General features: G+C 39.8%; 1 protein-coding gene across 5 annotated transcripts in view; it reads right to left on the bottom strand.

Annotated features, from left to right (window-relative positions):
• COL14A1 (collagen type XIV alpha 1 chain) overlaps positions 1–15358 on the bottom strand; it is a 242430-nt gene that overhangs the window by 12534 nt on the left and 214538 nt on the right. For all 5 annotated transcript variants that reach the window (XM_082433124.1, XM_082433121.1, XM_082433122.1 and 2 more), the window contains exon 45: positions 12930–13118. In XM_082433124.1, the coding sequence (XP_082289250.1) occupies positions 12930–13118 (189 nt within the window). The remainder of the gene's footprint in view (positions 1–12929; positions 13119–15358) is intronic.

Here is a 15358-nt window from a genome sequence, read left to right as displayed (position 1 = left end):
TCACACCAAACGCCAATCTATCACTTTCAGCTCCAAAGTTTTGATTGCTCTTCCTCAAACACCGTATCATTTCCAGCACTGACTGTTGGGAAAATTATAAATGATACAAAGTTAGCAGGAAAATGAGCCAATTGCTATAGCTTAAAAAATGAGTATTGTAGGTTCAGCATGAATATTCAGCCATTTGATGGTATTTAAATAGATATTTAAATTAGAGCTTGGTCTGGTCTTTATTCTTTACAGAACTGAAAAGTGATGTGATGCTCTCCATTCTCGGAAAAGAAGGGAGTTTTGTCAGGGCTTTGGGACAAGGCCAGGGTCTATGGAGTTTAAAACAAAATGTGTTACAGCCAACAGCCCTTCATAATAAGCATGAAGAATCACTATTAAGATAAATACATCCTATATCTAGGATTTCATCATGTTTTTCCGAGCTAGTAAAAAGTCCAGAAAAGTCAAATTGCTTTGCTATAGTCACATAATAATTTAATGTCAAAGTTAAATCTAGAACCAATGAAAATGGGAAGGGTTAATGAATATATCTTCTCTAAGTATGTTTTCACCCATCTACACAAATGTATTTGGTATACTTATTTATTACAATGTATTTATTGCTTTAAAAGCCATGTCAAAAAATTCACTGAAAATGGTTTATCATAGCTAATATAAACAGCTTTAGTTTTATCATATAAACTAGTACATGGTATACTTCCATTTCACTTGTTTATGTTCAAGGTCAGAAATTTAGAAAATGCCAAAGTACATTTCTACATTTAAAAGATAGGGAGTGGGGAAAAGAGAATTGGATGAAGGACGTCAAAATGTACAAACTTCCACTTATAAGATAAATAAGTACTAGGGATGGAAAGTATGACATGATAAAAATAATTAATACTGCTGTGCATTATATATGTAAATTGTCAAGAGAGTAAATCCTAAGAGAAAAATATTTTCACAAGAAAAAAACATTTTTTTCCAATTTCTTTAATTTTGTATCTATACGAGATGATGGATGCTCATTAAACTTACTGTGGTAACCATTTCACGGCGTAGGTAAGCCAAATCATTATGCTGTATGCCTTAAGCTTATACAGTGTATGTTAATTATATCTCAATAAAACTGGAAGAAAAAATGATAAAAAATAAAGTGAAGGGAGTCTCTCTCTTTCTCTATTTCCAGATTATTTGTGTGTGCACACGTGCTCACACACACACACACCACACACAGAGGCAATATAGGCAGAAGATCCTTTGACCTTTTTACCACAGACATCTAAATTAGACACACTTAAATTTGGGCACTGAAATATCCAAGGATTTTTCTATGCACTTGGGAAATGCATATAAAATATACCCAGTATAACCAAAACTTCTATTTAAAAATTTCTCCCTGCTTTTCTGGCTAAAATTATATGATGATGATTTGAAGAAAATGCTGACGTTGTCAACTTGGCAGTCATTGGCTATTAACAGGATGTCTTTAGATTGATGAACTAAACCACATGGGCTTCTGCTTTTATCATGGCTCTAGGGTTGAATGAGAAATGGCAGCCAAAAAGCTAGCCAAGTGGTAATTAACACCATAAATCTCTTATGAGTCATGAAATAACTATCAGATAACAGGTATTATGAGGAATAAAAGGAAAACAGACATTAAATTTGGGTTGTGGGGAGCATGTAGTCTCATTGGTGAAACAGGATTAACAGAGGTGAAACCAATAAAGGACAATTCAAGAAAGTATATTCTACCTTGGTGCTAAATGACATGTTTTACACAGTAATGAGGTAGGGATCAGCCATCCATTCATTTGTCAAATATTTGTTCAGCCTCCTTGTGGAGGATGCAGAGATGAAAGGCACAGTCCCATTCAAGGAACTAACAGTCCAGCGGGAAGACAGACAAGTACACCAACAACTACAATATAATGGGAAACTGCTATGATGGAGGCATGTGTTTGGGGACCAGGGAGTACAAACGAGAGAGATGTTACTCAGATCTTCCACCTGTTCATCCAGTTGGAATAATGTAGTGTAGCAACAACAAACACACTGGCCAAACAAATAAACCACAGTGAGGGATGAGTGGTCTGGCAGAGCTGACTCTTGAGATGAGTTTCGAAGTTTGGGTCTGAATGAGCCAGAGGAAGAAAGAGAGTTCTGGGGAGTCAGAATAGCATGTGAAAATCCATGAAAGGCTATAAGAACAGGGCACAACAGGAATCAGCACTGAGTATGGAAAGGAAAAGGCATGTATGAAGGATGTGGTAAACCGAAATAGTGGTCTGAATTCTTCACTATTCTGCGATAGAATTATGCATCTGTTCTCTTGCAACAGGCTCATGCATTTCCCTATCCCTTGGATTTTGACTTGGCCATGTGACTTGCTTCAACCAATGGGATATCAGTGGGCAATGATGTGAACAGAGGTTTAAAATATGATTGGTGGGTGGGTTGCCCTGTTTATTTCTGCCAATGCCATAAGGAGAACATACTCTAGGGAGCTACTGCCCCCCCAGCCAGGGCCCCAGCACAGCAGAGCTGCCCTTGCCTCCCACAGACATGTGGTGAGAAATAATATCTATTGTTGTATGTTACTGAGATTTTTGTGGTTTCTTATGCAGCAAAAGCTGACTCATACTGAGAGCCCTGAGCAGTTCAGTTTGGCTAGAGCAAAGGGTACAGACTTGAAGTGAAGCTGGCTGGAAAACATAACCCGGGACTACACAAAGATATCTTCCTGAGATGGCATTAACATTGGGCAGTATTTCTAGCATATTACCCATTACCCAAGACAAGGACTGAAATCCAATGCAAAGAATCTGCTACAACCTACTACACAGACATTCCAATTAAGGATTTCAAAAAAAATTTAAGCTACAGAAACAACTATATCAGTTTTCATGGCAAAAAGAAAACAAAACAACAGCTACAGTTTTTTGTTATTGTAAGTCATATTACAGTAGTACGAAGCGTGGGGACACAATTTAATGATAATTTTAATTTGTCAATGACTTTTTAAAATAATTCTTTGTGTTTGACTGGCAAATGATTTTATCCTGACTACAATGAATTCCAGAAATAGGGACACAAAAAGTGTTAGTCTACGGAAAGCCTTTTCCAATAGGTGCTACTCTTTCAAGGTGCTTAAATCTACATCTTATATTTCCCTCTAAAAAGCTACATCTGTCATTTGAATAATTTAAAGGAGGTGGGAGAGAAAGACACCCATTTAAATGGCGAAAACAGGCAGACACAGCATGAGCCAACCCTTCACAAGTGTGCTAGAAGTCAGACTGCGTGGAAATCATTCTTACAGATGAAAGCATCACCCTGGTTACATGGCAAGGGCAGAAAACCTTGGTTTAATTTAGAACAATGTGATTAAATACATATTCACAAATTCTATGCTCCTCCCTTCAAATGTACAGCTTAGTCCCCCTCTACTTGAGCATGGGCAGGGCTTAGTGACTCCCTCCTAATAAAGAGAATATGATGAAAGCACAGCTGTGACTTCTGGGACTAGTTACAGAAGGTACTGTGGACTCATCCCTGCTCTCTGGCAGGGATTACTGGCTCTGAGGACAGCGGCCGCCATGCTGTGAGAACATACAAAGCATCCCTATGGAGAGCCTCATCCTTCTCATGCAAATATAAGCAGAGTAGTCAGGGAGGGCCTGAGACCCTGCTAATCATTCTTGATAGTGAGTGAGCCAGCCATCCTGGAAGTAGATCTGCCAGCCCCATTTGAGCCTCCAGATAACTGTAGCCCTGACTGACATCTTAACTGCAACCTCATGAGAGACCCTGAGCCAGAAGCACCCAGCTAAACTACTCCTGAATCCCAGACCCATTAAAATCCATGATTATATATGTTTTGTTGTTTTAAGCTTCTAAGTTTTAGAGTAATTTGTTCTTAGTAATAGATCAATACATAGGGCTTCTTTCTGCAGCCATGGTAAATGCAAAGGGTCACTCTGTAACAGGAAAAAAAAAAAACAACCTACAAAATAAAAGATGGTACAAAGAGATAAAGAGAAAGAGCATTCATTGTCAATGCCTTAAGGTCACTACACATTAGGAAAACACAATCCATCAAACCTTCAGAGAAAGGTCTTGTTCCAAAGGACATTCAAATTGGACTTTACCGGAAAATTAATGGGTGGGAAAAGAGAAAACTCTTTATTTCTCTGGAATTCATCTCTCAGGATATGAGAGGGAGGGGATAGGAAAGCAAGAGAGGAAGAAGGCAAACATGTATTTCAGTAGATTTTTATCAGCAATGAAAAGACGATGTCTCATGCAACTGAGTATCAACCATAATACAACATCACAGGGAAGACTTGTAAATATTTAAGCATCAACCAGTAACTTATTATGAGAGCTCTACTGGCCCTCTATCTTTCATCAAGTTGATCTGTCCCATAAAGAGAATTTTTCCAGGAATAAACCAGGATACAAGGGACATTAAGAAGTTTCACAGATGCTTACCATTGAGGCATTCCTGGCTCACAACTACTACGCTTCATTTCTGAATTTGTGACCAAAGTTTTCTGCCAAATGTATCGTCTATGCCAACAGCTCTTTTCAGCCACAGGAATTGAACATAAGAACCCTACTTCTCTCTCCCAGCTTTGAATCCACTGGGGACCTAGCTTCTTCTCTAGACTTCTCAGCCCTGTGGATTCACAGTAAACTGTGGCGCGAGCATAAGGGACTCAGTGTTAGCTTTAGTGTGTGTGCAGCATCTGCTGCCCTGACAACCACTTCTCTGTCTCTGAAAGGTGGTGTCACTGACTTAACGGCAACCGGAAGATGGCCGATCCCCTTTCTATCTGTGTCTGCTTCGGGGAGTTCAGTTGTGTTTCATCTTATCCTTCTCCCATCCCCCTTTTCTCATCTTCTGAAACAAAGACCATCTTTTTCAAGTTAACCACAGAACCCGACTGATAAAAACTGATCTTTAAATATTGTCTTTCTTTACATTCAGTCATTAGAAATTTGGTCTTCGGTGGCAGGGAAAGCTCAAGGAGAGGCATTTTCCGACTTCAAAAGTCACTCAGGGATTTTATCCTCAAAGAACAATAACAAATTAATCCTGGGAGCCAACAGAGGGTAGAAACTGCCCTAGCATCAAGCTTTTAGACAAACGTGATATTTTCTCTTGATTAAAATGACATTCCAATATTAATATTTTTTAATCCTCAATAATAATATTGGAGTGACTAGAGCTCTTACATCCAAAAGATTTGATCGCACAGAGCAGACGTAAAGTGCTCATGAAATTTATAGAAACCAGTGAAGTCCAGCAAAGGGAAAGTCTTTGCAATGATAACTTCCAGTCATTTCCAGTAAACTTTTTCCAGGTGCTGACATAGGGAAAGACATGACCCCCGTCTAGTAGGAAAAAAGACAATGAAAAATCAAGAGATGTGTTAACCAAAAAACATGTGCCTGAAAAAGTAGGAGAAGGTAATTTACATTTATTTGCATAATGCCAATGATATACTTGCTATCTTAATAGATCTTCACTGTGAACACAATAGAGACAAATGCAGAGACATAAGTAATTGATAAAACTCAACTATATCATCTTGAATTTGGAGCTGTTGCATTTTAATAATTCTTAAATACAAGTACATTTTGATTTCTTCATTATGTTTCCATTGTAGTTATGCTGGAAATCTGTATATTGGAATAAAGTATTTGACCATAAATTACTCTCCTTTTATTTCTTTATATTACACAGTAGGACACTCTATTTTTTATAAATTATGTGTGAAGGCAGGTAATATTTATTATCTATAAGTTTCAGTTTAGAACAGTAACAGAAATGTTGCAAATTATTTGTTATAAATAGGAGACAATATGTTTGCTAGGGTTGAGAATCATGGCTGTATACGTTTCAAGTCCCTTCCCACCTCAGGACCTTTGCACATGCTATTGCTGTCTTTGCCTAGAATGCTCTCTTCTGACTTTCTTTCTTACTGATATGGAAAACTCCTAAACTTTCAGGTCTCGGTTAAAACAGCACTGACTCAGCAAGTAAGTCAGAGTCCCCTCTTCCATGTTCATAGAGCAACCTACATTTTTTTATAACACATAAAAACTGAAATTAAGCTATTCATGTATTTTTTTTGTTTAATATCTGTCTCTATGCTAAGTACATAAAAGGCAAGAGCTGTATCCCCTGTTTACCACTATGCTGTTAACACCCAACACCAGGCCTGACATGTAGTAGATGCTCAGTAAATGCTGGTTAAATGAATTGAATGAAGATTCAGAAAGATTAAGCAGCCAAGATTACAGAGCTAGTATGTGGCAAAGTTAGGATCCTAACCCATATGTGATTGATGCCCCAAACTGCATTCTTTCCATCCCATCATGCTACTTCCAGCTAAAGCAGCATCACACATAGTAAGGTGAAAACGGTTTCTCTTCTAAAATATCAGAAGTGAAACAAGATTAAATTACTTTGTTCCAGGTTTCTCCCTATTTGCCCCCAGGCTGAGATACTATAATAGAAGTATAACTTCTATACATGCATCTCAAATTGCCAGATCCATGACCAATTTCCCTATAGGTTACTGCCCTACTGGGCCTATGCTAAAATCTAGAATTGTCAAGTGCCAAAATGTATAACCGTAAGAAATGTTTTTATCAGGGACTTCCCTGGTGTCCCAGTGGTTAAGAATCCACCTGCCAATGCAGGGGACACAGGTTTGAGCTCTGGTCTGGGAAGATCCCACAGGCCGTGGAGCAACTAAGCCCATGAGCCACAACTACTGAAGTCTGTGCGCCTAGAGCCCGTGCTCCGCAACAAGAGAAGCCACTGTAATGAGAAGCCCGCGCACTGCAACGAAGAGTAGCCCCTCCTCGCCGCAACTAGAGAAAGCCCACGTGCAGCAACGAAGACCCAATGCAGCCAAAAATAATAAATTTTTTTAAAAATGTCTTTATCATGTTCATAGGTACCCAAAACAGGCTTTGACTTCTCAAAGCTGGTCATCTGCCGGGTCACGGATGCCCCAAGGTTATCCAAACACAGCAGAACAGAGTGCATTAAGAAGCTTGCAAATAGTACAACTATACCCACTAAAACACTCCGGTTAGTCTAGCAGTTCACATGCTATGAACTGTGGATATTAGGAGCCATAATGAAACAGGGTTCACCAAACCCCGCACAGTGCTGGCCTCCTCTGTGAAACCCCCGCCAAGCAATGAATTTACAGGTGACAACAGGGCAGAGGTGAGCAAGCACAGATATTCTGGAATCATACACATCTGGATTTGAATTCTGGTTCCCTGCTGTTCAGCTGTGTGGCCTTTGTGACAACTGACCATCTGGCTGAGCCTCAGTTTCCTCACCTAAAAATGGGGCTAATACGGATCTCATAAAAGTTTTATGAGCATCAATAATGTACTAAGCAACTGCTGGTTTATTAAGTAATTGCTTAATAAATGATAGCACCATTTCTTATCAAAGGCCACAGTGCTGTCTTCCTCTAAATTCTGACAGCATGTACTTTCTACATATCTTGCTTAGCAGTTGCCATCTCCCTACTTGTACATTCAGTGATATATCATATTCTTTCCTTATCCAAACCGTGTCTTCTATTTTATCCAAATGAGACTGTATATATGGGACCGAGCACAATATTGGCAGATGCATTTGGCGCCTAACATAACAAGCAAAAGCCATAAATCATAGTATTATCTCACACGCTGCCCAGCCAAGAGCCTTACATAAACCTTGAATTTCATAAATATTTGTTGATTTATTATAGAAAATAAACCAGCTATGAATTCCAGCTGTTACGGATATGCAATCTAAACATGAAAATCTTTAGTTGGATGGTTCCTCTGATCCAATATATTTTGGAGAATCATGGAAACTGAAGGAGTTGCATGAAGACTGAAATCAGGAAAATCTCCCAGTTCTTTTCAGATAAATAAATAAACTGATTTTTGTGGACTCTAGACCAACTAAGCTACTGTTGTCTGGGTTCATAGATGGTTCAAGATATCAGTGTGGATAATAAACATTTAAATAAATGGAATAAGGAAATAAACAGATTAGTCATCTGGGAATAACACACAGAGATCAGAATTAGAAATTGAGTTGTCAGGAGGATCTAGTTAGAATCACACAAGGCTGATTGCAGAGTGAGTTAAGGTCAGAATAGTTAGGACTCAATTGTCACAGTTCAGGGAACAACAGAGGAACAAGAGAGGAACCTCAGAGCTGATCCCACCCATTTTTCTAAATTTTGGAAGCCAGGCTATAGAGCCATTTACCTGAAGATGGTGCAGAGTTTAATGGGGAAAGGCAGCAAAAATGTAGTCTAGTCCATGGAGGAATCGCTTTTCTTTGACATGAGTTAACAGTGTAGTATAAGTGAGGAGAGAAAGCAGGCGCATCACATTTTGCTTCTGTGATGCAAGTGGAACAAACCCATTCAGTTCTGGGTGCCAATAATCAGCCAAGTCTCAGCTGGGTTTAAGCTTTGGAGGAACAACGTGAGCTGCAGGATCTCTCTGAATCATTAAACAACCTATGGCAGAAGACAGCTAAGAGACTGTTCCACACAATCTTATGAAAAACACTTTAAGTTAAAGGAGAGTGCTTCCCTGGTGGCGCAGTTGTTGGGAATCCGCCTGCCAATGCAGGGGACACGGGTTCGAGCCCTGGTCTGGGAAGATCCCACATGCCGCGGAGCGGCTAGGCCTGTGAGCCACAACTACTGAGCCTGCGTGTCTGGAGCCTGTGCTCCACAACAAGAGAGGCCGCGATAGTGAGAGGCCCGCGCACAGCGATGAAGAGTGGCCCCCGCTCGCCGCAACTGGAGAAAGCCCTTGCACAGAGACGAAGACCCAACACAGCCAAAAATAAAATAAATAAATTAAGTTAAAGGAGACAAAGGGTTAATGAGAGGGAGGAAGACAATCAGATGGAGTGAAAATCCAGTCTTCCGTTAGGTAATAAGGAAAGTCATGAATGGTCATCTACTTCACCGAGCTAATGTGGAAGGAATATTTGTAATTTCTAGTCTCTAAAAATGCATATTCTTTGGATACTTCAATGATAAGAATGGCGTTAATCAAAGATCTTGAACTAGAACAGTGTATTTCAAACTGAGCTCATAAAATCCAAAGGTGCCCCTTAGCCTTTTTTTTTTTTAATTTTATATCGGAATATAGTTGATATACAATGTTGTATTAGTTTCAGGTGCAAAGCAAAGTGACTGTTATACATATACATATATCTCTTCTTTTTCAGATTCTTTTCCCATATAGGTTGTTACAGAGTATTGAACAGGATTCCCCATGCTGCCCCTCAGCCTTTTAACAAAAGAAAACAGGAAACAATAGTAAGGGAAAGTATTATTTCTATTTGCCTCAGTTATATAAGTTTGAATGCACACACATGCACATGCATACTGCATCATGATGTAAAATGTATTTCTTCTTGTTCATTATGTTTTAAGAAGTTTGAAAAACTTTTGAAAAATTAGAATAGAGAAATCAGATGGAGTACTTCTGGTGAAAAATTAGCCAAATCAATAGAGTCATGAATTTTTTTTTTTATGAAGACTCAGCAGAAAGCGAGGTTCCCCTCAATGCTATGCCAGAGTCTCAACATCATATTTCTTTCAGTCTTACTTTTTTTTTTTTAAATTTGTGTGACTCACTTGATTGCGATATTAGCTTTTTATTTATTTATTTATTTATTTATTTATTTATTTATTTATTTATTTATTTATTTATGGCTGTGTTGGGTCTTCGTTTCTGTGCGAGGGCTTTCTCTAGTTGTGGCAAGTGGGGGCCACTCTTCATCGCGGTGCGCGGGCCTCTCATTATCGCAGCCTCTCTTGTTGCGGAGCACAGGCTCCAGACGCGCAGGCTCAGCAACTGTGGCTCACGGGCCCAGTTGCTCCGCGGCATGTGGGATCCTCCCAGGCCAGGGCTCGAACCCGTGTCCCCTGCATTGGCAGGCAGATTCTCAACCACTGCGCCACCAGGGAAGCCCTCAGTCTTACTTTTGTAGCTTATTATTTGTCTAAGTACACCGCCTAGTAATAGTACTTATTTTTACTCATTATAATAAAGTGTCCTTTTAAAATTGTATTCTACAGTATAGTGATAATCATATTTTATACAGAAAAAAAATCAAACATGATCTCTGGTTTTTATTTCCAGTCCTGACATTGGCTGACTTCTAGCCTCTTTGGGCCTTGATAACTTTATAAGCTTCTTTTTTATATAAAATGAGAGGGTCAGGAGAAAAGACGGCTGAAGTTTCTTCAGTTTTAAAATTCTATTGTTTTGATTTAGTGGAAAGGCAGACATTTTTCTGTATCAATCTTTTCTGGGTTTTTGGACCAGAAGGCTAATATCAAAACATGAATCACTTTGCTGTATACCTGAAACTAACACAGCATGGTAAATCAACTATACTTCAATAAACATTTTTTTTTTTAAATTATTGTTCTCCTTGCAACCATGAATCCCAGTTGCAACAGGATTGAAATACTTTGCTGGGAATGAAAGGTCCCCTGGGCGCTGGCCTATAAACCCCTACCTTAAATCCCAAAGCACACCCTCCCAGTTGGCGATCAACCAAAATCACCTTCCCTCATGCTCAAAGGGCATTTCTCACTTTCTCTTACTCTCATCCTACCTGTGTTTGTGAAATACAGGATTTTGCTTATCTACTATACTCTTTCAGAATATATACATACATGTATGTCAGAAAATTATATCACGGAAATTCATATTTCAAGGGCTGTCTGGACCACTGTTTGAGGACCCTTGGCTGATTTTTCTCTGATCTAAGCATTCAAGTGTTCTTGCAGAGCAGGAAAGACTCAGTCTGGCAGGAACGAGGACAGGACTTCCAAAAAGAACAAAGACAACTTGTGACTTGCCGAGAGTGACTCAGGCGCTGGCTCTGTGCTCCCTGAGTCACAGTTGATCCATCACTGACCCCATTAGAGGGTGTCCTGTTGACAGAGGTGGCCACATTCCTGGCTGCCAGATCGTTGGTACACTGCGAGGAAATTATATCCTTCTCTACATCTGCCGATTTAGTGCCCTGGTGCAGGAAAACCCTTTAGAAAGGAAAATCAGAACTGGGTTGCAATCAAAGCAACAATTATCTGGTGAGGACCTATTATTGCAATGCAATTCAGACCTGAGCCCTGCTTTCTGCCATCATGCTGTTCATTAACACGTGATGACTGCTAAAATGGGTGGGAGAGACGGTCAGAGCATCAGGTATTCAGGGGGTGGAGACATCTGTTGGTCTAGAACAATCAACAAAAACTTCATGCATGAGACAGGGGTTAAGCTGAGCCTTGAACTGAGAGTAAGATGCACATAAGGCAGGGAAAGGAAAGGACATTTCCAAAGGGGGAAGAACAAAGTGTCCAAAAGTGCAAAGGCAGAAATGCACATGGCCTGTTGGCATGGATCAAGAATAAACATGAGGTATTATCTTGGTAATCTGCATTTTACATCTCAAATTTGATCAAAGGAGTATATCCTACCCATCTCATTAAAGCAATATGACTCACAAGAGCAGATAGGTACTAGTTAGCTTTTCTCCCAATCTACATTCCATAAAATTGTGTCCTAGAAAATACTTTTATTGGTTATCTCTTTTCCTATCACTTTCTTTGTGGCTGATATGTAACCCCATTTTCCCACATCTCTTTGATCTGATCTGCTTCTGGAGTGGGAGATCTTGGCCAATTACAAAATTGGGTGAAAAGCAATCGAAAGAGTCCATTATTGTATTGCACAATACTGCTAAGACCTGTAAAAGGTAGAAGAAAAGGCTAAGTAGGATCTCTATTTGAAAGAAACTTTAGTAGGAAAGATGAAACATTGGCCCATGGAACTATTAAATAAAATACTGCCTCATGTTATAGGAAGATGAGCCACAAACAGTATTTAATTTGAAGTTTAGAATTGGCATGGTCTACATAAGCACATGTAAATCATATGCTGATATGACTCATGCCTTACCTCAAGGCTGCTACTGACCGTTGCCTGGTATGGGCACTGTACAAAAAAAGTACCAGACCTAGGAAGTGAGCTCTCTACTTGCCATGACACATGTGGACAAAGAATGCTGCTTGCCATATCAGCAAACAAAAGATATTGTGTCCATCAAGCCAGCAGCCACTACGGCTGCCCCCAGCAGTGCACCCTGAGGAGATTCAGGATGGAAAAGAACAGAATACTGGCTCTAGGTAGTTAAGGTTCGTATCAAAGGAATCATTTCAATAAGCCCAGACTCTTGCATCTTCCCATTCATAGAAAAGTGCTAAATTCATTAATTTGAGATGCCTGTTTTTCTTTAATTAACAGTTCTCTTCTGATGTTCCCACTACCTGGTTTTTGTTGCAAAACTCCTACAAATCCAGGTCCTCTTTCACCTCTTTGGAGCAGTTCCTCAGACCCATCTGAGAGGCTGCGCCCCAGGCTTAAGTCCTCAGTGAATCCGCCAAATAAAACATAATTCTCAACTTTTAGGTTGTGTGTTTGTTTGTTTGTTTTTTTCAGTTGACACATATGTTTGATGCTACATCTGTCCAGAGGGGGGTATCATTTTGTAATTCTACCTGGATGGGCATATTTTTTTAATTCATCCATCTAGAGGGGACCTCTTTCTCTCATTAGCTCAAAAGCCTTTTAGAGGTGAATTGGGGTTTCTGATCCTCCTTTTGCATACAAGCAGACGTGGCTCTTAATAAACGTTTTGTAGATTACTCAATCTTCTCAGTATTGGGGATTAATAAATAAGAAGCTGAAGAATAGATGGAATAGAATTAATTTAGGTCCATTATTTGGAACTTTATCATTGCATAAGCACCACTGTTACACTCTGTTTCAGCGCACTCAGTGAGAGGAGTGGTCCAGCTTACCTCGTTCTCCTGGGGTCCCTGGCACACCTGCATTTCCTGGGAAGCCTGGGGCACCTGGGGGTCCTTGTTCACCAGGGGTTCCAGGTGAGCCTGGTCTCCCAGGCTCTCCAGGAGGCCCTTGGATGGTCCGGATTGATGTTGACTGGCTGGGAATCTGGTTGAGAATGGCTGTGTACCTGGCCATATGACCTGAGACACGAAGGACAAAGAAGCATTCGATGAACTGTCACACATAGAAAGGGAGAACTGAAGGTATTATTTGTCAAGGTTCCAAACAATTCTGTTAGACACCCACCAATAGGAAGAAGCACATCTCTCTGAAATAAGTTGATCTCCAACTGAAAAATTTTTGCATTTTACTTTGGATGATATTAACAGCTGGATTGTATTCAAGTCGCATCTCATGTGTTTGGAATTCCACAGCTCACGTCAGCATCTCAGTAAACATCGCTGACCAGAAATCATAATTTTTTTCTTCACCGCCAACATTTATCTGACCCCTAAATCCTCACCCAGCTGCCTGCCCCTTTTCCTCAGCGATTTCCACCCAAGTAATATGTCTTTTTTCCAACCCACAAAGCCTGTTCCACCCTCTTGCTCAGAAATCCCCAGACAAGTGCTCTGTTTCAACTCATTTCTTCATTGCCAAGCCTTTTTGCAGAAACCTTTACTTGAGTCCCAGCTGCAGAAACTCTGAGTAGCTTTATTTTTAAAAAAAATCTGGCTCTCTCTCCCACAATCCCTTAACTCAGTTGTGCCTGGAAGAATGTATTTTAATAATTAGAAGTACAGATTGAGAAAGTATTTGATACCATAATGCCCCATTTTTCAGCATCATCAGGAGATAACATTTTCCCAAAGAAGTGAACTTTCCAGGTGACTGTCATTTATTCCTTTTTAAACATTCAACCCTAAATAAAGAATAGTAACCATTTTTAGAGGGATGATTTCTAAGATATAGTCAATGCATTCTTAAGCACAGGACCATTACTGTAACTAGGGCTGGCTTCCTGATGACTCAGGAGCCATTAGTAGCCATGTTCATGAATGTCTGGGTGGGATCAGACATGTCCACATCTGCTTTTTCAGCTTCCTCCTTTGATAAAAGGGCCATCCTTTATTATCAATACTTCTCTAGCTGTCATCACCTCAGCCTCACACAGCTTCCCACATAACCTTCCCTAGCATAATTCAGATCTGGACTAAAAACCAGGTAACTGAGCATGTGAGGAATTATATGCTAAATGATAATCAAGTTCTGAGGTGAAGCCTAAGGAAGGAAATAAGAAGCCCAGAGAAACGTGAAGTGGTGTGTGGACAGATGGTTGAGGTGCCAGAAATACAGCTTCTGGGTGGGTTGGGTTTTGCTCGTAGAGTGGCATACAATCTCTTCTATTTTTTTCCTCTGACCATGACATTGACAGGCAGGGCCTTCCTATTTTACAGACCTGTTTCAGCTCTTGTATAACCCCTGCTGGCTTCTATTTCCTAGAAGTTATTCACAAGAATCTGAGAATTCCTGAGGGGGAAAACTGGATTTTGGACTCTCAATTTTTAGGGCATGTTTCAAATAATCATATATTTATATAAGATTTTTATTCTACAGTAGAATAAGTTAGCAACTATTGTGAAATCTTCCTTATATTATGGTCAGTGAGTCATATTAGGATTTAACCCTTAGGTGTCCTTAAAATCATTACCCACCCATTTACAGTGGACACTTGAAATGAGAAACTTACAAAATAATCCAAGGTACAGGTTAGCTTTGGACAGATTCTACTTAATGTTGTTTCCCTTTTATAATTAATTGTATTTTCAGAGATCCTATTTTGGCATTAAACTTAAGTAGTTTCATTTAACTGATAAATTCCCTCTTTCACAACCACTAGTTTGGGCAATATAATACAAAATGAAATAAAGTTAAAATATAGGGAGCATTACTACTACATCTGAAGATAGTAGCTTTGTATTCAGTTTGCCCTAAGATTTACGTCTTAATGAAAACTCTTCCAAGCCCCTGTAGACCTTCACTCCATGCTTTCTGCAGGGTGAGATCTGGGTTTATCTACTGCAGATGGAATTTTGGACCCAGCCAATAGCGCCTTCTTGGACACTTACAAGACTCCCAAACTTCCCGGGTTAAAAAAATATAACCTCAAAGCTGTTAAGGCAGCTGCTTAGGTAATGTCGGCCTTGGAGATGGTGGATGCTACAGAACCGGGGGGGCTTGACAGCAGAGCCAGGCCAGAGCTGTCTGGGTTTGAGAGGAATATTTCATCTCCATGTGGCCTCAGATCTTTGTGGAACTAAACAAATGACTGGCAGAGAGAAGGGCCCACTCTAGTAACCCTCTGGTTAGATTACTGAGACAAAATATAAAGTCAGTGGGCAGGGGAGAAATGCACAGATGCGTGGGTATGTAAGTGAAT

Source organism: Balaenoptera physalus (genome assembly GCF_965194825.1).
Source record: "Balaenoptera physalus genome assembly, chromosome: 17".
Lineage (NCBI taxonomy): Eukaryota > Metazoa > Chordata > Mammalia > Artiodactyla > Balaenopteridae > Balaenoptera > Balaenoptera physalus.
Note: the sequence above shows the minus strand (reverse complement) of the source record. Positions and strands in the feature narration are given on the sequence as shown.